This window comes from Talpa europaea (genome assembly GCF_964194135.1).
Source record: "Talpa europaea genome assembly, chromosome: 13".
In the NCBI taxonomy this organism is placed as follows: Eukaryota; Metazoa; Chordata; class Mammalia; order Eulipotyphla; family Talpidae; genus Talpa; species Talpa europaea.
Window position 1 is genome coordinate 60,974,908 of NC_140080.1, and position 24,511 is coordinate 60,999,418.

The following is a 24,511-nucleotide window of genomic DNA, read 5'->3' on the forward strand; positions in this document are numbered from 1 at the left end:
TGACAGTAATTCATGCCTGCATGGAACTTCTCACACTCTTAACTTCCTCCCTTAGACACGCTGCAGCCTTCTTGCACTTAGGAACACTAGACAGCTTGAGCACTTTGCCTGCGAAACCACCAGCCAAAAGCACAAAAATGCAGAAAATATGTCATTAAAAATACCAACAAAAAGGACACTTGTTTACAGTAGGAGAGCTGAAACAAGAAGGCAGGTGCTGGCCTGGTCACCTCAGCTGGTTACATTTCCCTTGCTCTGTGTGTGTACATGTTTGTGAAAGACCACGAAAGTTCTGTAAGTGTTGATTTAGGGTTGCAAATAAATTTCAGTGAGTAGGCAAATTCACAGCTCCAGAAAGAGAAAGAATTGGCTGTCCTTTACTCAGGTTTTAGTATGTCCTGTGGTCTGGAGGGTCCCTGGTTCGGCGGGGCGGGAGTGTGGGGGTTGGAGGGGTGGCTTGAGGAGGCCTGACTTTATTGACTTCCCTTTATTTATGAGCAACCGAGGATCAGAGCTGATAAGACTTCAGGTCCCAGCAGAAAGGGGACTGAGTTTCTGCTTGAGCGCGCACCTTTCTCCCCTCTATGCTATATGGGCAGGAGTACAAGACAGGATGAATGCTTGAAACAGTAGACTTTGAGTACTGACATCATATTTTAACACTGTTTAAAAGTTATCTTTCAAAGATTTTCTGTGTGCTTTAGTTAAATGACAGGGTAACACTGTGACTAAATGTGTGAATGTAGGAGCCAAACTTAGGTTTGAACTCTGGTCTTTGTTACTCTCTAAGAGTTGTGTGATTTTATGTAGATTTTAAAATTTGTGAAATAAAGATAGTTTTAACACCCATTGTGTAGCGTTGATGTTTCAGTGAATTCATAGTGCTTAGATCTGAACCTGGTTCAGGGTAGACCTTCCCTGTGCCTTAACTGAGATTTGCAACCAGGGTGATAGGTGCTCAAGGAATTCATGCAGGCACTGCACAGTGACTGTAAAAATTAGGCAAATGGTAAAGCCTGGCTGTCACTGCACAGCTCAGAGCCAAAATGAAATTTTGCAATTTTCCAGTCCTTTTGATCCATTTGGGTTGCATAGTTCTACCGGCAAAATCTGTTTTACAAATTTATTTATCCAGTTTGTCAGCAGATTAAACAGACTTTTGTCAAGACTTTGTCATCTTTGATGAGAGGACAGCTAATCAGATGAGCAAATATGAATTAGTGGGCACCTGCTGGATGCCAGGCAGCCTGCTGAGTTTAACCATCTCTGCTGCTAAAAATTCAGGTAATAAAAGGCAAGAATATGAGATGTCACACGGCAGAGCATAATTAAGTCATATAAAGAGCAAATATCTGTGCCTCCCAACCCCTTCATCTTTTTAGCTACTAAAATGTATTTAAAACTGCAAGAGTTTTCCTTCTTTCTTTCTGCAACTCAGCATGTGGTAGCAATGCAACTAAAAAGCAGTCATGTACCCCACAGGAATAGAGAGACCCCATTGTGTGGGCCATTCTCAAAAGGAAGAGATCCCCAGACCCATCAGAATAGGCTCCTTTCTCAACAGACTCCTGGCAGCCAGCTATCTTCTCGGTAATGCCATTCCTTTTGCTGGCAGAAAATAATTACAAAGGATGTGGAGTTACTTCCACATCTGTATAATTATGATATGGTTGTAATTTGGAAAATCATTTCTTTTCCCTCTCTCTGGGGAACCCCACTCTTGGGCAATCATTACTTTGTTTCTTCCACCACTGACCGTGGTCTCACAGTTGAGTGTCACAAAATTAATCCTTTTTGGGGGGTGCTTCACTTAGGAACAGGGACATAGGCAAGCAGGCTATGAGAGAAACACAGGAAATTCCTGTTGCTTTCATAGAATCAGACTTTGGAGGTTTCTAGTCCTGTAAGGGCGAGGGAGAATTTTCTGTTATTTGCTTAAAAAAAAAAATTTCAGACTTAAATTCATGTTTGTCTTCTGATCTAATTTAAAATTTGCTTTGTCCTGCTTGCATTAATTATACAAGCCTGCTAGAGTTCTCGTTAGAAAACCCCCATTCCCTTAGGAAGAAAAGGCACCTTTCCTATAAACGAGTATTTTGTGACATGCTTTAAGTAAGCCTTTCACACTGGATAGTTTTTTTTCTACTTTATAAACGTTTTATCAGTGAACAAGTGATTCTTTCTTCTGTGTTTATTCAGCCCGAGGCGATGGTGCGAGATACGCTGCTAAATAGATTCCAGTCAGATGATCCTGGCTGGGTGTGCTTATAAAAGACATCTGTTTAAGTTTAAAAATAAATAATTAAAACACACACAGACAAAAGATTGTTGCTCCTAGCAAGATTAGAATTAGCCCTCTGTTACAGAGTGTCTATATTTCTCTCAAAAGAATTTATGATTTTTCCCCCCATTTTATCTAAAGGTAAATATCTAGGTAAAGAAAATGATAAAAATTTGATATTTTTCCTTTTTTTTTGAAACCCCATTAAGATCTCCTCACATGGTGCAAGGCCTCTTTCCTCTCTCTGGAGAATTGTAAGGTTGTTCTTGTGAGTGCAGAAGTTATCTAAGTGAAAGTCTCCCAAGCAAGGACATTCTGAAAGATGTGATCATTTTCAAATCACTGTTTTGGTAGGTGATGGAGGACTTAAGTCTTGAATTGAGAAATGGGAGAAGACATAGGTAAAGTCATCTCCTGTTTTCTTCTGCAAGACCCTCTGCCCAGGTGCAGTCCAGACCCAGGACCTGCGGAGCAGAAGGTGCGTGCTCCCTTGCGTGCTGTGTGGCCAGCCGGTCTGTCCAGCAGGCCTCCTGCAGGGACCTCAGCCACTATAGCAGAAGGCCAGGCGTGGGGGGAGGTGGTCATTCCCCCACCAGTGATTCCTGAATCTACTTTGTAGGGGGCCGGATGTCCCATCTGGTCTTCATCCTGAGACTCCCATGTTTTTGGTGAGCATCCCTTCTAAATGCAAACTGGCCTGCAAACTGAAAAAAATAGTGCTTCGAAAATTAAAAGAAAAAGAACACCTCATGTCTCACCTTCATGCTTTCACTAAAATACTGATGTGTTAATCCATCACTTGTAAGGTTTGGGGGCCCTTACTGCCAGGATGGATCCTGTCTTTCTTCCATCCCATCCTACTTGACCTGTCCTGTATGATAGACAGTTGCCAAGGTACTGGAGATAAACACCAGCCTTGCTCCCATGGAGTTTGAGATCAGTGTGTTTATGTGTCTGTGTCCTTACTCTTTATATAGTATCATGGTTTATTTATGTTTTTGAATTACTTTTTTCCTTTTCACTAAAGCAAAAAAAGAACCACAATTCTAAAGTACCAAAAATCATTGTATTCTAAAAAATAATTGTGATAAATTCTTTGTAAGAAAGTTTTTTATAATCTAGATAATCACCTCTAATGATCACTAATGTGGGTGTGTTATGTTCTTTTTAAGTAAGTCATTATTAGCTTACACAGCCAGCTGCTTAATGTCATGATAGCCTTCCATACACGCGGGCAGCTGAGGAGCGTGTGCCTGACATTTTTCTTTAGTTCATTCTTTCAGGAGATGTTTATTGAGCTTACACCATTTACTGGGCACTGGGCATGAAAGGTTGAATAGATTATTCTTGGTTCTTATCGTCAGGGAACTTACAGACCTGGGTGGGAAATATATGTATGTGTGTGTACACACACACACACACACACTCACACACAAGTACATGCATGGGTATAATTTTTATTACATTTCTGGAGGAAAAGAATATGAGCTGTGGAAAAGCTGGGGAAGAGGAGAAAACTGTTTTCATTGGTGGAATCAGGGAAGCCTTCTTAGAGGAGGAGTCTTGGCTCAATTCATGAGTATTGGGAGGACCGAGTTCCAGACAGAGGTAATATTAATATAGTCTAAGACCACATGGCAAAAAAAGAGCTCATTTTAGAAGTGGGGGTTGGGGGGTAGGTAAGGCTACTTTGTGCTTTCTTACAGGGTCTACATTTTCTTTTCAGTGAAATGGGAGACAGTCTGGGTTTGCAGCCAGAGCCACAAGATCCAGTTGGCTCGTACTGGCTACTTAGGAGACAGCCAGGATCAGTGGGGAGACATGTGGATGGTCCAAGGTCTATTTCAGAAATAGATTAGACAGTACTTGGTGCCAAATTGAACATGGATGTGTTGGGGGATGGGGGTGTGTTAAAGGTGATTTCTGGGTTTGTGACTTGGCTTCTTGAAGATCGATGGTAACACCAACCGGGATGGGGTTGCTGGCAGGGGCCGGTTTAATGAGAGAAAAGGAGGACGAGGTTGAGTTCAGCATGTGACGTTCCAGCTGCCCATCAGAATGTGAGTGGGATTTAAGGAAGGTCGACAGGGGGCTGGAACTTAAAGGCAGGTGGGTCCAAATTTTCCCCCAGCCCCTGTCAGAAGTCAGATGTCCTTCAGGTTGTGTCACACACAGTTTCTCTGAATCTTTGTGGAGGAGGAAGAGTGACTGTCCCTGATTTTATAGTAGAAAAAGTAAGAAGTAGAAGTTAGCTCTGAATGACTAAACCAGGGGTGGGGGGGAGGAGGGAGGAGCTGTAAATAGAAACCAGCTCACTCATTCCCTGCCTAGTGCTCAGTTCAACTTGATAAAACTAATCTCAAGATCACTATCAGCGGAAATTATTTTCCCTAATCTCCTGGGAGTGTGTTTTAACATTTTTATGTTGGCTTAATGGTAATTTCAATTCCACATCTTTTTTTTTTTTTTTTTTTTTTACTTGAAAAATGAAAACTTCCCAGGCATCTTTGAGAGACTTTGAAATCTTCTCCCTCTTGGCCAGAAACCCGTGCAGCCAGGATAGAGCCAGGGACTCACCCTTGAGGCTGTCTTGCCCCTACCCTTGATGCTCCAAACATCAGGCCTCGCATGGCCCAGCTGTAGGCCAGGCTTTTTCAAAAGCTGTTTGGAAATTCAATATCTGTTCTTTTTACCAGATAGAGCCATTTTTGCTGTTTTACCAGCTCATTCAAAATATACTTTAAAGGCTAACTAGGTGTCATCTCAATGGACATTATATATGGCTAGAATGTGTTGGTTATAATTTGTACAGTGCTACTTGGGTGCTAATTTTTTTCAGGGGGGTTGGGGTACTGATTATTTTGGTTTGTTAGTCATTCAGTTGGTACTTACTTTGTACCTAATGTAAGTTATAGTCCTGGACTGAGGAAGCCTGGAGTCACACAGAAGAGCCAGACAAGAAAATCCACCAGGGCAGGTGGCCAGGATGGCCCAGCTATGCCCAAGGCGACATGGAGTGAGAAGGCTCTGTGCAGAAAGGGGTGAGAGGGAGGCAGGGAAGGGGCTGCATCACACCCAGGGATCGGGGCTGGGGAGGGCACTGGGCAGGCCGGGGAGCTCAGCAGGTAGCTTTGCCTCACTGGAGGGAAGGGTGTGTTTGGGGTGTGGAAGGAGACTGGGCGTGCGGGGGCTTGTGCTCTCATCCAGTCCCACGTGTAAAAGCCACAGACTCGTTCCCATCAATACCGCAGGGCAGAGCTGAGCTGGCAGCTCTCTGGGTGACACCCTTGGCTGTGTGTTGTTGGCAGTTCCTGGGACCACCGCTGCTCCTTTCATGCCTGAGGCACCTTGGGGCTGCCCAAGGCTGCTCTGACCCCTGGGGCATCTGATGGGGCTGATCCCAGTTTGCCCTTTCAGAGTTAAAAAAAAACAAACAAACAGGCATAGAACAGATTTTGCCCACTCGTCATTCCCCAAGCAAGCAGGTGGACACACCCCATGTGTCCATCAGTGTATGAATGGACAAACAAAATTTGGTCAATTCTATTATTCAGCCTTAAAAAGAAGGGAAATTCCAATGCAACATGGTTGAACGTTGAAGACATATGCTGAGTTGAAATAGGCCAGTCAGCCAAAAAAGGACAAATCCATGATTCCACTTCTGTGAGTTACCGAGAGTAGTCAGAGTCACAGAGACAGAAGGTGCAGCGGTGGTTATCAGGGCCTGGGAGGAGGAGGTGGGAACTCCAGTTTCATAGGTGCAGACTTGCAGTTTAGAAGTTCTGGAGGTGGATGGTGGTGATGGTGCTTGACATGTGCTTAATGTCAGCTGAACTGTGTATTTCAGTGTGGTGAAAAGGAAACATTTTGTTATGTATATTTTACCATTAAAAAAAAAAATAAACTGGGAGTCTCCTGCTCACCTTGACTATGCAGGAGCCTCTCTTTCCTTTCTCCTTTTTCTAATAAACCTGTTCTTTTGAAACGTAAATAAAGTTTAACAGGGAAAAAATAAAAAGCAGGGCATAGTACAAAACTGTGCTCCAGGCCAGGACTGCCCACGAGCCTGGTAGAAGAATCCCAGCCACTGGGTCTCCCGTGTCTGGCCTGTGAGGCCCCCCGCCCCATGGGAGAACAGCCTCAGGTCCACACAGGTGCCCCTCTGTACCAGAGAGCCCCCACAGGCAGCCATGAGACCTGTGCTCCACTAGGCCCAGCAGCCGAAGAGCTGTGTGATGACTGAACACTGAGTAGGTCACGTCACTATTTTACAAAGCAGCCACCTGATCTGTCAGAAAAAGTTATTTCTCATGACAGTGGGGCCTCAGAGTGGCCCGATCCAAGGTCCCAGAGTTAATTTTTTTAACCTATCATTCCTCTCCAGTTGTGTTAAACATTCTTATTTCTTTGGCAAAATAGTTTTCGTTTGAAAATGAACTTTGAAATTATTTGAAGCTAGAAGAGCAGAAACAGAAAGCTTCACTTCCTTTGAAACACGCTTCTGGAGAACTCATCAGAATTTGAAAGTGTGTGGAATGAGGCAGTTGCTGGGATAAGTGCATGAGAGGATTTGAAGTGGTGTGACATGTTGTGAGGCTCTCCTGAGACGCCTTTGAAGACCTGTCGGTCCCCCCTAATTGGAGCCAGCAGCCATGTGGGATCATGGGTGCTTCAGGGTAGGGGGCTCCTGCCTGGGCTTGAGGTGGCCCCAAGCTGGGCGGCCAGCCCAGTGGGAGGGTGGGGATGTGCCAGCCGCCCTCTCTCCCTCCTGGCCACCCTCCCAGGGATGAGTGCTAGTTCTGGAGGAGATGTGAGAATGATTCTCCTTTTCAAAGCCCCACCTTGGATTGTCTAGCTTGGGACTTGCCTTGCTCCTTATGTGCCACCTGCTGTCTTGGTGGCCTTGGGCAAGTTACATCCCCTGTCCAACCCTCAGTTTCCCCATCTGTAACATAGGAGTGCGTGAGAGTGAAACACACAAAACAATGTCTATAAAGTCCTTAGCAGATTGCATGGTACGTAACGTTCACAAAGTGAAATATAAATGTGTATCCAGGCCCTGCCTGCTTTTTGACCAGATTGGCTCTCTCTCCCGAGAGTCTTAGTATTGTTTGAAGGGACATCTGAGTCTTCGCTCTTGCCTCTGCAGCGTTGGGCAACCAGGGAGCTTTCTAGCTGTATGTGTTTCTGGGTTCCAGGATACACACCCAATACTTCTCAGGGAGCATGTTGATGGACCTTATGCTTTTTATTGGTCTTAAAAGCAGAAGCCAGATTGCTGGGTTTTTACGAACCAGGGAAAATGGGTTCTTGATGATTATGAGGCATTAAATCATACAGCCAATTTAATAGGCATGGTCCAGGATAGAGGGAGCCCTGCACTTGACAAGCTTAAGTTTCAAAGGACATATGTCAAAAACGAAATGAAAGGAAATGAACGAAAGCTCCCTCACTGAGCTGGGAGCAAGGACCAATTGGAGCAGCTGTTTCTAGTTTTAGAGAAAAAGGTTAAGACCACCTTTTCCATAGATGTTGGTTGCAAGAAAGTGAGAATTTAGAGATTAGTGGATGGTGGTACATTCTTAGGGGGCTGCTGGGCTTTGTTAACACATGATTTGTACAGCTGGCCTGTGCAAGGTCTCTTCCCTAGATTAGTGATCTCCAAGGACTATCCCTGTGGATACATCCAGGAAGCCTTCCCTGGTTTGCTTCTTCGAGGACCTGGGCTAGACCGCCTTCCCTCTTGTTCCCATAACACATGGACACCCCTGTCTGTACACTCTCTTTTTATAATTCTCTCTCTTTTTTTTTTTTTTTTTTTTTTTTTGTGGGACCCTGACCCTCGCCGGCAGCCGGGGAACGAACCAGTGCTGCAGAGGCTGCAGGCAGCCTCGCAGCCCAGCGCTCAACCGCTGCACCACCAGGGGAGGCTCTATAATTCTCTCTTAATGTATCTCCCCACCAGATTGTTCTTGAAGGCAGGGACCGTGTTCTATTCATCTTTCTTTCTCTAGCACCTTGTTCTGGATGCTTAGTAAGTGAGGGAAGTTTGATGGAATGCATGAGCCGGTGGAGGGGACAGATGAGGGACAGTCCATGTGTGTGGACCTTCCCCATGGCATGCATTCTTCTCATCAGCCCCTCATATTCATGCCTCCCTCTCTTGGTAAAGGTTTACAAATTCCTTCTGTTTTCATTCTGATAGACCCCCATGTTCTCCTTGCTATCGTTAGGAATCTACCCAATTTTCAGAGGGGGCCCTCAACTCCATTTTGGTGTTGTGTTGATTGTCATTTCCCAGCTTTATCCAAGATTCTTGCCCCTCACTGAAACCCTAGCTCCCCAGACCTGGCCTCGAGAAGTAAAGACTCCCCAGGTCCTCACCGTGCACCCTCCCATCATATAGACCCTCTGGAACTCTGGTTCCCCAGATCCCATCAGCCTTACCTCCTGCCCCACAGGGCATAGGTCAGAGCTCAACTTGCATTCCAAGCTCTGGCCTTGAGTATTTGACCAAAATTTTAAAGTTTTAGAGCTGTGCATGCCATTTCTATACCGAGTCACAAGCCACCCAGAACAGGAACATAGTCTTACCTTTCTTTGTTCTTTGCATTCCCAACATCTAGGATCATGAATATTTGTGTATATGTAGCAATAACAGTGACAACCCATGAAAGTCATAGAACAGAATTGGATCTGAAACCCTGCACTGTCACCCCTGCTACCCTGTTAGCATATCCTTTGCAATTACAGTGGTTTCTAATCTTTCTTAGGATTCTAGTTTCTCATTGAAAAAGAAGGCAGAATGGACATATGTACATACACATTTTGCATTTGATTTAAATGGTGCATCGAATTTCTAGGAGGTTCCGGGACCTCAGTATAAGGATCCTGCCCTAAAGGATGACATTATTGAATATACTTAGGAAATGAAAATGGCAACTAGTTACATTTATTTTCTGGGGGAAAAAAATGCCTTTCTGAAAACACTGGTTGAAACAGTGTATTTCTTCACCATTTGGATTATTAAGAATATTAAGAATTTTCCCTAGTAACCGTATTGTATCACACCAAAGCCTTGGCATAAAGGGACCTTGAGGCCTCTGAGACCCGTGATGGTCAAAGACTCCAATAAGCTGTTGAATCCACATTACATCTAGGAGAATATTCATGTGGCTTTAGGCACAGCTATCTAGCTGCAAATTCACTTTGGAAACCTTTCCTGAATAGCCTGGTAATTAGAACTGTGCTTGCTAATTATGTATATGGTGAGGAGGCAGATGCACTGATAATATATTTTCAAAGGGCTCCAAATGAGCTGTTAAAATATTAAACTACCTCCCCAGGTGCTGACAGAAGCACGGTGGATGGGTGTATTGTCTCTTTTTGCTCATGGATTCTCCTCTAGAAATCAGTATCACCCTTAATAAAAAGGTAGTAATTTGCAAGGTGTCTTAGATCAGAGGCTAGGGAAGAGGGAGGTTATGGAAGGTGAAGTCTCAGAGTTCCAAACAAACACTTGGATGTGGGCACTGGGTTTCCTTTTGGCTTGATGGCATGGGACAAAAAGGGCACATGTTGGGTGATGCAGAGCTGGAGCAAAGTGGACATTGGCCTTGGGAAGTCATTGGATAGAATGAAGCCCTGGGTGACAGTGATAAGCTGGCCTTGCTTTGATGAATTCTCTCCTGGTGTCACTGAAAGGGTGCGTTGAACCCACCTTAGAAAGAAAAATGACAGACTCTGCAGTGAGATCGTCCCAGCCCAACCCTTGCTTCCCCACCATCTGGCTCCTGCCTGGGCAAGTCCTTTAAGGTCTCAGTCTTCATAGTCTAGACAAAGGAAATTGAACAAGATTCATAGTTTTCGAATCATGTTATCTGGAGCTCCAACGAGCTCAGCATTACCTGTAGGAGTTCCAAAAACAGTTGATGTTTTTCCAATATGTATGTATTTTTCTACAGTTATAGATTTTGTATATGACATGTCAATATTTGAAGAGCTTTATTGAGATAGGATTCATATACCACCCATGTGAAGTATACTAAATCAGTGGTATTTAGTAGAGTCCCCAAATTGTTCAATTTTCAGATTATCTAATTTTAGAACATTTTCATCACCCTAAAGAGAAACAGAGTGGCCATCACTAGTCACTCCTCACATCCCCCACTCTCCACCCAGCCTAAGACAACCACTAATCTACCTTCTGTTTCTATGAATTTCTCCTTCTGGATGGTTCATAGAATTGGAGTCATAGACCACATGGTCTTTCATGGCTGGCTGCTTTCACTCCGTATACTTCCAAGGTTCATGCATGGTGTGGCTTGCGTCAGACTTCACTCTTCTTTTGTCTGACTAATACTTCATTTTATCTAGTTATCTGTTGATGGACACTGGGTTGATGGACATCTTGGCTATTGTCAGTAATGCTGCTCTGAACATTCACATTCAGGTTTTTGTATGAACATACACTTTGATTTCTCTTGGATTTTTATCTAGGCATGGAACTGCTGATCTATGTTTAATAATTTGAAGTATGATTTATAGTGAATATATACTATATAGGTACTATACATTTTCTAGTTGTGTACTGTTTTTAAAACTGCAAGAAAATACAGGTTCTAAGGCAAACCCTGTCACACTAGTGACCATCTAGACATAAACTCTGCACTAATTAATTCATGCTGCCACAGTAAGTTGATTTTGAGCAACTAAGCTTTACCTGTCATATCTACTTAATTAAATCAGGACTGAGATGTTTGAAAGTGGTTACCATAGGCACCTACTTATCTCTGTCAGCTGGGATTACCTCCATGCTGTACAATCAAAACCAAGGAAACTAATTAGATGCTGAGATTGACCTTTGACTAGAGAGGTCACCCATAATGCCTAGTTTCAGATTTGTTTGCACATCAAAATAGCTTTTCTGCTTTAACAGTGATTGAGTCATAAATATTATACACCAAACTTATAAAACTTGTAAGTACTCTGATCTATTTTATATTTGGGGGTTTAGCATAAAATTTGGTTGGAAAAGGAAACATTCTGCTGCTCAAAAGAAGTTTGCATGCAATGATGCAGATGATCTCTGAGGCATAGCTTTGGTTTCAGACCTGGGTTCTGAGGCAGTTCTGACTTCTACTGGCTCAGGGTCTTGGGAGAGCGCCTCAGGGAAGCATTAACCTGACTCCCTGGAGCTGTCAGGATTCTCTCTTGCCCCTCATGAGCCACATGTCGCGGCAGCCCGTACATACAGATGTTCATGCTGTGCTTAAGGATATGTTATAAGAGGTGATATGCTAGTCTTTGAGGGTGTTTCAGAGAAGGGAAGACAGTTATCTTCAAGGTACTTGTAAAATAAGAATAAAATCAGGGCCTCCCTGGTGGTGCAGGCAGTTTAGCTCAGCGCTGTGAAGATGTCCACAGCTTCTGCAGTGCCAGTTTGATCCTCACCGGCTGTGGAGATGCCCACATGGCACAGCAGACCTCTCCTGTCACACCCGCTGCTCCCCTCAGCAGTGTATTTCATCAGTCTGCCTGTTCAGTTCCCTGCTCTGTCTCTGGTGAATCCTCTCACCCTCACTGCTCATCTGGCCTGTACCCCGGTTCTTGTATAAATAAATAAATCCTAATAAAATAAATAAATCTTTTTTAAAAAGAACAAAATCAGTCCATATTATCTAGATAGAACTATTTCCAGATTTGGTAAAGATACCAGCTGTTGTAGGAATTCAGAAATTGCCAGGGACAGCTTTGCAGAATAGATTCACCACGCTGTACCTGAGGAGGGAGGTCAGATTTGGACTGAGATTTGGGGCCTCCTTTAGCCCATAAACCCCTCTGAGAACAGAAGTTCAGCTGCTCATAATTCCCTCTCTGCTTTCAATAAGGAAATGAATATTGGTGGCCAAGAAGAAACAAGGCATTTTTTTTTTTTAAAGGCTTCCAGAAAGGAATGAGACAAACTGGGCTCCTTGGTAGGAAATAAGATGCGGTTGCTTAAAACCAGATAGACAAGGAATCATCAGTCTTTGTTTCCATAAACTGCTGTCCAGCATGGGCCATGGTTAATGTGAAAAACTAGAAAATAAAGATTAATGAAAATCCATCAATCCTGAATTTGCTATAAATTATGGAATGCTGTTTCTGAGCTGTCAAAATCCATTTATACCAGAAGCCCTTTGGAACAGAGAAAGGTCAAGCTGGAAACCAAGGGGGAAACTCAGGGGAGCGATTATGCTGGAAGGTGGCTTCTTAAAGGTCCTGGTAAATACCGACTTGGAAGTTACCAGCCCTGCATGACTTCCTGCTGGATCCAATTAAATTAGCTCCCGTTGACATCTCAGCTCTTCAGGACAAGGGGCGGAGGAGAGGAGTTCACCTCCAGACAGAGCTCCACGTTCTCTGTCTCCAGTCACATGCGGCGCACCCCCTAGTGCTAGGCACAGAGGGACCCTCGTTTTGCATTCTAATGGAAAATAAATGTCTGTCTGACTTAAAAAAAAAACCCAGCATGCAGACATTCTTACAAAGCACCAGTAAGTCCTAGTGACTGGGAAAGGAGGTAAGGACACCTATATTCAGCCTGGTGCTGGGGTGAGAAGCTCCTCATGAGTACAGAGAGGGCCCAGGATGCAGTGGAGAGCAGTGGGTGCTGGGGGTCCATCAGACTCTGCTTGGGTGCTTGTGGCCTTCAGGAGGTTCAAGAATGTGTTGTAATCAGCCTTTTCAAAGGAAGCAACTCCAGTCTGCCACATCTGCACCCTACACCCCACACACAAGCCCTCAGATGTTCTGAAATACTGCGTGATCACACGTGTGCTGTGAGTTCATTTGTTCCATTGCACTGTGGTGCAGCCATCCGTGTGTGTTCACTTGACCCTTGTGGTCTCTCCAGCTCCTCCTAGAACCCTCACCCCTGCCGTCTGTTGGGGGCCCCCCGCCTGGCTACTCTTGGGCCCCTACCCTGACTTTGCTTTAGGGAATTTCTCAGTGCCTCACACAAGCCTGGCTCAGGGCATCCCTTTCACAGAGAACATCTGGAGTTCCTCCTGCTTCGCTCTGGTAAAATGTCCTAGTGGAAGGATGCACAGGCCAGGTTTGCTGTCAACTCAAGCAGTCAGAAAAGAGAGTCCTGAAGCCCTCAATAGACTGTACAGGCCTTTCACGCTCTCTCAGGTACACAAGCACACCAGGCAGGGAGGCTGGCGTGCAAGGAGGCAGGCACAGGCCAGGCAGTGCGACCGGAGGGTAATGGCTGGTGGGGGGGTTGTTTGAAGGCTCAGGAGGCAACTGAATCCTGAGCTCCAGCCCACCGCAAATGTACACTCTCTGGCTGGCCTCTCTCTGGCAGTCTCGCCTCAGAGCTGGCCTCTGGCCATGCTGCCTGTGCCGCCTTTACCCCTCTCCTCTAGGCCCACCCACTGCTCTCTGGACCCAGGTGGCCATAGTCCTACATGAGTGTGCCCCATGCTCATGCCCCTTGGCCCCGGGGCAGCCACGCCAGCGGCAGGAGGGTGCAAAAAAGTCTGATAACTTCATTTACCCTACAGACGTGTGTAAGAATTGCAGCAAGGCTCGTCCCTTGAGCCTCTACTGCTAGCCTGGTTGCTTCTTTTTGAGAAGGTGAGACCCCCTCGTCCCAGTTAAACCTGCCTCTTCCTTGTGCTCACACCTGCTCTCCCCTGCCTCCTCCCACACATGTGGGGGTCCATCTTAAACAGTGGGGCCCAGGGGCTGGATTCCCAGCCACCCTCCCCACGTGGCTCAGGGAAGCCTCTCACAGAACAGCTGGATTCCATTTCTTAAATCTGAGGTGCCCCCAGAACATAAGTGGCTTGGCCCCAACCCCCTTGGGCTGGTTATATTCGATCAACAGATTCCTTTTCTCTCCAGAATCACAGGAGAATAGTTTTCCATCGCTAATGTCTCCTTCCCACACTCTCGCTGCCCCTGCCCCACTCACCCTTCCACCCCTCACCCCAGTGGGTATCCAGCATGTTTGATAGCAAGGATAAAAATGCCATTTTATCACCAGCTGCACAAAACCTCGAACCTTTTTGGGTTCTGATTTTTTTTTTCCCAAGCATATACCCACTTTTAGTTCCTGCTCTTCTCTGCATATGTCAACTTGATCCTAGCCTCAGTCAAGGCCTTTCCCTCTGGAATGAGAGAATTATAACTCAGCACAATCACTCTGCCCATGGCCCTGGTTCACCCCCTTAATTTCCTGACACCCCAAGGATGTCCCAGGAGGCTGGGCAGCTGCCTTCAGGTTAGCCAGGTGTGCCGTGTCTGCTGCTGTCTTGTGAGCCCCCTGTCTGGTCTTTGTCAGAGGAGTTTGAACTTGTTCCTGGAAGGAATCATCGTGGCGCCTCAGGTTGGGAATGACATGCTGGGAAGGGTGCTTAGTAAGATTAATGGGGTAGCATCGGCCAGATGAGTGGGGGGAATCTGAAGAGTGAATTCCCTGGCCAGCTACTAAATCCTGCTAACAGCCTGTCTCTGAACTGCTCTAAACTCTGAAATGACCTCACACCTTTGGGTTACAGGATTTGGCTGGTTGGACAAGAAACTTGAGAGCAGACTCAGCAAGCCAAGTACCTTTGTATTCTCTATAAACACTTAGAGCTGCTTTCTTGACCTATGTATAAAAATGAAGAAACAGATCTTATTTGAACAAGTTGATTGGCAACCGTTAGCGTATTAATTTTAATTTGATTTTCGTCTACTTCAACCAACTGTTGGAAACTTTAAAACATAGCCAGAGTCAAAATCAGCTTCCCAGCATTTGTCTGTTTCTTGATCTAAGCATTCCTCCTTTTCTTAACGAGATTACTGTTTTCCTTTATAGGAAAGGCTCCCTGGCCCCATAGAGAGCTGAATGGCTTCCATCCTATTCTGGTTATGTCTCTGGCTCTCAGTGCATGAACTGTGAGGGAAGAGAAGCTTTTCCTTACACAAGCAAGCCAGTTGGGTGTCCTTTGCTCAGAGGCATAGTGGAGGCTAACAGTGCGGATCCAAGGCTCAGGGGGTCCCCCCAGTTTGGTGACATGACCCAGCCACTCTGCCTCTGCAATGTCAGACTCCACAACTCCTTGCTTCTCTTTCAACATTTAACAAACAGCCATTGCCAGGTTGGCAAGTGAAGATCGTGCTCAATTTCATCAGCACCTTTGCTGCTGGACAAAGCTGTAGATTTGGGGAAACCACAACTAAGCACAAATTTTGTGAATGCTACCTCAGGTTGAAGCCAAGGTCCTTTTGTTTTACGACTCTATGTAGCTTCCATTAAGAGGTGACAGTTGATTTTTCTTTCTTCATCTGTGAACACATGTATTAGTGCAAAACAGTTTGCTTTTTCACTGAGTACACTGATCCAGCTTCCGCTAAGGTTGCATCTGCATCTTGAAATTGTTCAAATCTTGAACAATATTATCACATTTAATGATTGAATCTGGGAAGCCAGCTAATGGTGCTGTGGTCTCCACAGATTAAAACTGTTAGAGGGTAAAAATAACTGAAGTTAAAGGTGCATTGTGCTTTCAAAGGGCCCATCACCTGTGTTTGAAAACCAGCATTTTCACAAAAGATAAATAAATGAAAGCATAATTCTTAGATATATAGAGGGGGCCTCCCCTGGTGGTGCAGTGGTTGAGCACTGGGCTGCGAAGCTGCCCACAGCCTCTGCAGTGCCAGTTCGATCCCCAGCCGCTGGCGAGGGTCCCATATGGCGTGCAGACCTCTCCTACCACGCCCGCTGCTCCCCTCAGCAGTGTACTTCATCAGTCTGCCTGTTCTGTTCCCCGCTCTGGCTCTGGTGAATTCTCTCACACTCCCACGTTTCTGACTGTACCCAGTGCTTGTATAAATAAAAAAATAAATCTTTAAAAAAAATTTAAAAAAAAAGGTTCTTTTTAGGGCTCCTTTAAGTAATAGACTTTATAGTAAATCAGTGTAAAGTTACAGATTAGTATTCTACTCTTCAGGCCACCTTTTTTTGCATGAGCTGAACACTTTCTAGAACAAAATAATATGTCTGCAATGTGGGGATACAAGAAACAGAACAGGATTTTATGACATTTCACAAAGGGATTTTCTGATGGCCAAAAAGGCCAGCTCTACTTTCTAGGTGAGTGACCCCAAGGCTTTTCTTGATGGGTTTTCATTGGGGCCCATTGGAAGCTTGGCAGCTCTAAGCCAAGCTTTCTTAGTAGGCTAAGAAATGAAAACTCCCTTCAGCTAAGAAATCAAAGCAGGGAACTACCTGCTGCCCAGCTCCGACTGCTTGCCCAAAGCCCCCAGCATAGCTTCACCTGTGTTAGTAGTTTGCATTCTGAACTGACCCTCAGGACCATTTTACCCCGACAGTCCTCCAGCCTCCAAAAGGGTCTCGGGCCATTGCTCCCATGCTGATGGGCCTATAGACCTTGGGACCAGACCTCAAGCATGATGTTGGAGTCTTTAGTGCTACTGCGGGTCCTTGGCGCCCCTCATCTCTAGCAGCAAAGCATGGCCTGTCAATTCCTCATCTGTACCCAGAAATTTTGCAGAGAACAGGGTATTCAGTTCCAGAGACCACTTCCCAATCTGGGAGAGGGCTCCAGATTCTCAGCTACTATCTGAGGTCCCACTCACGTATATATTTATGTTAGTTAATAGATGTGGAGCTTCTGAAAGGACACACACTTTCTGCTTTACACAGTTCCTGATTGGAATTGTTTGACAGTGAGATGTACAACTTTTATAGTTGTACAAGCAGGAAAAGTTCCATCTGGAAAAACACATGCTTAATAAACTCAAACAGAAGAAGCCCATTCTAAACAGACAGGACCTTACCTGGGAACAGCTGAGCTGTGCCTGGGGGGCTGACCATGTCCCCACCTGCCCTGCTCACTGGATGAGAATTTTCTACCTCTCTCTACTTCTTGTTGTCGTGGGGCACTTGGGAGCTTTCTGAGCATGATTTCTGGGCGTCTGTTAACCAGACTGGGTGCTCATGTGTGGCGTAGAGAGGGTCCACTAGGTCTGTATATTGACAGGCTTAGAGGGGAAGAGCAGGTGTTCTCTGGAAAAGCCTGTGGATGTCCACCTGCCCGATGAGGGAACTCATTAGTTTATGCAGCCAGCCTTGATGGATGCCTACAGTCTGCGAAGCTTGCTCCATCCCTAGGGCTATGCCGCTGAGGAAAGCAGGGATCCACCCCCCCACACACACACACAAGCAGCTCACTGTCTAGTGTGGTGCTCTGTGGAAGCAAGATGGTCAGTAGGAGAAGGATTCAAGTAACAACAAATTACAAGTGTGAGGATGCATGTGACTCTATTAATAAGTTGTTTTTATGCTTGGGTTATATATTTCTTCGGTCATAATAGCTGTCTGGACAAGCCTGAAGTAATCATGACCTCAGCGTGCCATGGCCTGTGTAATTGAGGTAGCCACGATGCCCCCTCCCTTCACACCTATGAGAGGTAGCTGTCCTCAGGTGACCCGTCTTACAGCCAAGAACCCCTCCTTACCTGGGGGAGCTAGAGCCTCAGGAAATTCCCTTTTTTGTGAGTGTGGTGATTGGTGGCCAGATGGTATGTCCCCTTTTGCTCTCACTGCTTTATTTTGCTCCCAGAAAAAACCCAGAATTCGTCACATGTCACTCATGTGACTCTGCACATATGTGACATGCACATCTTACACACTGGTATGTGTTTATTTTTAAAAAATCTGTGAACCTTCTCCAGGCTCAGATCTCCAGGCTTAACATCCCTTTTCCTTTTTGCTTGAACTTGACCACAGCTCATTCAAGGATAAAGGAAGCAACTTTTTATTTGGGGGTGGGTTATAGTTATTTCCCTCCATTTGCTCCTATAGGTAAGTCAGTTACTGCAATGTTAGGAGTGGACCCTCACCCATGTTTGACCTGGGCAGGCGACAACCTAGCTCAGGGAGACTCATCCCTCATGCTCATCAGAACCTCCAGGAGTTTTTAAAAAATCACCTCACCCAGTCACACTCAGACCAGTAAGTCAGACTCTGGAGGGAAGCCTAGGTGTCAGTGATTTTTAATATTCCCAGTGTGCTCTAGGGTGTGGCCAGGTGGAGTGCATCAATGGAGCCTAACTTCCTGGTTGACACCAATGTCAAGGCCAGGGGGGTCACATGCTGGTCTCATTCTTGGGCCAGAACTGTCTCCTGCAGTGCCCAGTGCCTCGTGCTCGGCTTTGGGCTGTCCTAGGTCACTGCATAAGATGGAGCCTTGCACAGCTCACCCAACTAGACCCCAGGTGACCCTGCCCTGCCTCACGGGCCAGCAGAGACAGCAGTAAGCCCAGAGTGCAACAGTCAGGCTCTTTGGCATTTGCCCCTTCTCCTTGCCCACATCAGCTCTGTCCCCAAAGCAACTGTTTAGCAGACTAGTTTACCAGAAAAGCTAGTGGTGTTATCCTGAGCACAGCACAACCTTGCCCCTCACCATCCTGGAGTCCCCAGATTCGTTGCCAATAGGAGGCCTGTCAGGATGGCCAGGCCACTGACCGGCTTCCCCCTGGTTAGTTAGTGTGGCTGGTTGGTCACTGCCCCATCCTGAAAATAGAGCTGGTAACACTTTTGTGCCTAAAAGACACTTGGGAAGTTCTGGGTCCTGCCTTGTCTGGTCCCTGTCACCCTAGTACATGCTTGTCTATGTGGTGTTTTCTCTTTCCACCCAGTGACCTTTTCATAAGCTTCCTGTGTAGGTGGATGAGTTATAACAACCATGGTGAGCAGCCACGGGTCCCCGGAGTGTACAGTGATGTGCCATTCACCCCAGTGATAAGCAGATTAATTTGGTCCACACAGGTAGATCCACACAGATGTCTTGTCACAGATTAGCACGCCCTTCCCCAGAGTGCAGCATTGAAAGGATAATGTTCTAAAATGTGCCTGGGTGCTTTAGAGAGACTGACTTAGGTACAAGGATTGAACTTGAACCATATCAGCCTCAAAAGTGTTCATGGCCAGTATGGAAGGGCCCATACAGTGATTGCAGACAACACAGGGAACCCTGAAATCAGAAGACCAGCACATACTTTTGTTTTGAGCTCTGCTGGGCTCTTACTGCAGGCCTTCTTGGTTCATAAGGTAGTGTGCTGTTTCAGTCTGAGGCTAAGTTTTCTTTGTCAATCATTAAAATTTGCAAAGACCGCACTGGTTAACTGTGTAGATGAGTCTGCATGGTAATGGACGTAGTTTATAAGGCAGATTTGCTGAGTTAATGTGGCTGGTGAAGACGGTTGGCCACATGCCCTTGGCCTTCTCTTCCATTTGTGAGGCTAGAAGGCAGGGAGAGGTTATTGCATCTGTTCAAAGGATCTGGGAAGGCAGCAGGAGGCAGAGGTGAGCACCCCTGGGTTAGCAACACCGGTTCATGGGACGTGAACATTTATATAGGAGTATATATTTTAAGTGTTTATGTAGGAAGGGCAGGTATCACGTCTTCAGTTTCATGGCACCTTATGACAGTTTCTTTGTAATGACGGTTCTGTATCTAAATGCTTGGTTCTGTTCATGAAGAAGGAAAGGGGAAGTGCAGTCACTGAATTTAACGGAATAGGTGGGCATTAGAGTTTAGGTTTGTTTCCCTTAAAGAATTCAGACCCTAGATGCCTGCCCTGTGTGTGTGTGTGTGTGTGTGTGAGAGAGAGAGAGAGAGAGAGAGAATCTGTTCAATTCATGAGCTGGTTTTTTGTTTTTAAAATACAAATCCTTGTATAGAAGGATATATTCTGTTGTGGTTATTTTCCTAAAAAGCACGTCTCTTTTCCAGCTTGGAAACAGCTAGATGCAACTCTTCGATGGAACTGTCAACTTGTACGCTTCTCTGAATGGGCCCATTTTCCTGGGGTGTGCACCCTGGCTTGAGTTGCATAAAAGCCTGTGGGCCCCTGCCAGGCTGGGCCCTGGTGTGTTCACCATGGGATTCACTTGGCCCTTTCAGCTGGAGCAATGGCCATACTGCTCACGAGGAGGGAGAAGCAGCCCCAAACACTGGGGAAACTTGAGGGGCTGTTAATGGAATTCTTTGGTCGTTCCTTGATTCCCCCTTGAGAAGTCAAGCCTGCCTCACGCTTGTGCTGGTTCCCAACAGGCCAGACTTGCAGTTCCAGCAGGTTGAACCCAGGTGTCTGCCTGTGGCTTTCTGCCCAAGGAGCTGCCCACGGAAGGTTCTAGTGGATCTGTGTTAGGGTCATTGAAGGAGGGGTGTCCTTGAAGCAGCACAGTTGCTTCAGTCTGGTTGCAGATTAAGCAAAACATTAACTGCTATTCTGCTGTTCTACAGAATTTGTTGAGCTTTCCAGGATCTAAAATGCGAACATTTATTTCGGCCTGCCAAGTTATTTCTAATGACAATTTAGTATGCATGCTTAAATTAATATTTTGCTTTTGATTTTAAAATTCAGAACATTATGCGGAAGTAAACAAAGTAAATATTACTTTAATTACTACCTTTCTGACTATGGTGGAGACACTGAAATTAAGTGAGAACTGCATGGACGCCTGGGAGGGGGCCGCTAATTTTATAGATGGACAGTGCATCAGCAAATGTGACGTGCAGAGTCAGTTACACTCAGAAGGGGGTGTAGTATGGAAGGAGCACCTGGTCTTGGGTGGGCTCATGCTCAAGACATTTTGGGTTACCCTGTGTTACTGACTAGAATTAGAGGAGGGACCAAAGCCAGTGTTAGCATGCAACCAAGGGGTACCCTGGGACCCCTAAGTTTGCATACTCTAAAAGCATCCATCCATCATGTGCACAAAGGCAAAGCATACTCTTAGTGTGAAAGAACTATAATGGAATAACTGTGCATGGAGAAGAAAGAGAATAAAGAATATTAGTGTCCCAATAAAACACCCTAAATTACCCACCCCCTTGTGTATAAATGTCTAGCCAAACAGAGTTAGCCCAAAGCAACTACTCTAAGGCATCAAATCTTGCCACATATCTAAGGAACCTTCTGGCAGGAAACCATAGGACAGGGGTTCTGAAGCAGGTCCCAAAAAGCTGAGACAAAAGGAGATACTGTTTTAAGATAACGCTGCCATTGTCAGCCTCCCCATGTGTCTCATCCACAGGTATCTACATGTCTCTCCTCCATGTGTTTCCTTCCATGTCTCCTTCCCAGCAGTACCAGGGTGCAAGTCAGGCTGCAGGAACCAGAGCTCTTCTTTTCTCCTTCTTTCTTGGAACCCACCTGCCCTTCATGCGATACAGATTCACCTGAGGCTCAGCTCCAGCGATCATTAAGCGGGGGTAGGGAATATTGTAGCTCCCCCTTTTATGGAGTGCTCTGTGACACCAGGCCAGCCAGCCTGACCCTGGTCAGTTGAGCAAGGGTGTGGTCAGGTCAGGTGTCTCCCTGCAACCACTGCCTTGGGGACATTGCTGGAAATTTGGCAGTTTTGGAAATGGAAATTCAGTGAAATTCATTTTCAGAGTGATACTGCAGCTCTTGAAAAGGTCCAGCATGGCATGGAAAATACTGAAGGGGATGTTGGAGAACTCTGAGGACCTGCAAGAATGAGAACAGTTTTCAGTTGGAGAGAAAAGGAGGGTGTGTGATATTTGAGAAAGGATTTGAATAGCAAAAGATAAGAGAGGTGCTTAGAAAAATGACAAACCCTTGAATAGTTTGCAAAATTGATCTTTCTGATTATCTTATTAAAACATAATCCAAAATTTTTTTTTAATAATAAAAGTAAAGGGCCTCCCCTGGTGGCGCAGCAGTTGAGAGCTGGGCTGTGAAGCTGCCCGCAGGCTCTGCAGTGCCAGTTTGATCCCCGGCCACCAGCGAGGGTCCCACATGGCATGACAGACCTCTCCTGCCGTGCCCGCTGCTCCCCTCAGCAGTGTATTTCATCAGTCTGCCTGTTCTATTTCCCACTCTGACTCTGGTGAATTCTCTCACCCTCCCGTGCTTCTGACTGTACCCAGTGCTTGTACAAATAAATAAATAAATCTTTTTTAAAAATAAATAAATAAAAGTAAAATATGAAGCAAGAGGACTCAGTAGCTGGTAAGAAAAGTACAGACAAAACAAAATACTTGTTTCAGTTTCTATTCTTTAGAACAAGATTATAATTGCATTTTAAAATTTATTTTTAATTTTTTTTAATGAAGTGCCATTGTTTTATATCCTTGTTAATATTTTGACAGCACAGGATTCTCCCCTCACGTGTGGTCACCGGAGCTCTCTCACCACCAAAGCACCCATAGTCCCTCTTCAGAATCCATTGTGCTGTCCACACCCTCCCCTCTTGTAATTGCATATTCTTAACTTAAATTTTGTCAAATATAACACCAAATAGACTATTTTTTTTCATTTTTTCTAAGTAAAAACCTAATCAGATTTTTCTCTCTACTCACCCCCCCCACCCCCACCCACACACCAAATCATTGACTAAGAAATGATGGTCCTTATTAAGTGGATTTCTGATAAAGTTTTCACCACCTGACATCTGAAACAGATATTCTCATCTAATCGAAGGATCTGTTCTTATTTTAGTTGGCAGAAGAAACTAGATTGGGGAAGTTTTAGCAGGTGTTTTGCTGTAGCAGCTCGAAAGAATTAATGGTTTGATTAATCATGTCCTGATATTTATTCTTACTGGTATCCAGAAAACTCTCCCAGAGGAATCATACTTTCTTGTTTCTGGTTTCTTTTGACATCATCAGCATCCAGAGACCGTCACTTTCTTATGGCATCCTAATAATTTTGAGATTTTATTTAATGGTTTTAAAATTTAATATTTATCAGCTCACCAGCCTCAGACCTCTGATATTTGAATACTTGACAGAACCATTTAATGCCGCAGAAGCAGTGCACACAGTGCCCAAGTTGTACTGTATATTACAAGAAGCACCTTGTCTCTTTTCATTTTGGGGGCATTTGTAGCATAAAAAGGACCAGTCATGTCCCTGACCATAACAAAGCTGCCCTGTTACCAGGCAGAATCTCAGGACTCAGCAAGGCAAGATGGGCCTGGCACTAAGGGCTGCAGGCTGAGGACATGGCAGCTCTTAAAGACATCGTTTATTCCATTTCTTTTAATGGGCTTTTTATTTTTTAGAACAGTTATAGATGTACAGAAATGCCTGGTCCACTTTACAATGTCACTTTAACTCCTAATTTTTTTTTTTTTTTTTTTTTTTTTTTTTGCTAACTGCAGACGCCGCCTCATCTCTCAGAGATCATCCTTGGAGACCCTGGAAGATATTGAGGAGAACGCCCCTCTACGGAGGTGAGTTTTCAGCGTTAGTTTTGGTTAATGCCAACAGCCTGCAGTGCAAGATGCCAAAGTGGCTTTTTCTTTTTTGTAAGTTACTGTCTAATAATTCAATTTTTTATTATTTTTTAAAGATTTATTTTTATTTATACAAGAGCTGGGGCACAGGCTAGAATTGTGAGAGGGGGAGAAGATTCACCAGAGGCAGAGTGGGGAGCAGAACAGGCAGACCAACCAAAGCAGACAGAAGTCTGCCTCGCCATGTGGGAATCTCCCTGGGCGGCCAGGAATGGAACCGGCGCTGCAGAGGCTGTGGACAGCTTCACAGCACTGCGCTCAACCCACTGCGCCACCGGGGAGGCCCAAGAATTCAATTTTTTAAATGACCACATGATACCCAGACTCGTAGTTTGGAAACCCAAACCTGAGGGCCATTAGAACTAGAAAACTATTAAATTTCCCATTTAAGTTTTGAAATAGCCCAGTTTGCTAAGAATTTGAGCATTTTCCCCTCATGGCTTCCATTTCATTTTGTAAACTGATGCTTTGATAGAAAAGGAGCTCGGCAATGTCCTTTTTTCAGGGTGCTCATGTGCTGGTCACAGTCTTGGCCATGTTAGGAGGTGCCCACATCCCTCCACACTTACTAACTGGGGAAACTTGCTGAGGATTTCGGTGAGTGCTCCCTTGGGGCTCCCTTTGTCTCTCCTTCAGGATTAGAGAAGTGCTTGGGAGTCATCTTTTGGGGGGAGACAGTAATTTCTGAGCCATGCCAGGCAATTTTCTCTCTACTCCTGCACTGCTTCATCTGGCCCTCCGTTAGTCAACCCCAGTCCAGTTGGCTAGCATAGGTGCTCCTCCCTGGGACAGAGATGAGGCAGGGTTACACAGTGTGGCTTCACAGGGACTGTGCAGCGGGTGGCAGAGGTAGAAACCCGTGGGAGGAATCCCACTGGCCAGACCAGGGCCCCCCC

The 24,511-nt window shown here is 45.3% G+C and overlaps 1 protein-coding gene across 1 annotated transcript in view; it reads left to right on the plus strand.

Annotated features, from left to right (window-relative positions):
• Positions 1-24,511, plus strand: part of CABLES1 (Cdk5 and Abl enzyme substrate 1) — a gene marked incomplete at both ends in the record, with an annotated part of 97,644 nt that overhangs the window by 17,062 nt on the left and 56,071 nt on the right. The window contains one exon of the mRNA XM_084252424.1: positions 23,481-23,552. Coding sequence (XP_084108550.1) covers positions 23,481-23,552 — 72 coding nt within the window. The remainder of the gene's footprint in view (positions 1-23,480; positions 23,553-24,511) is intronic.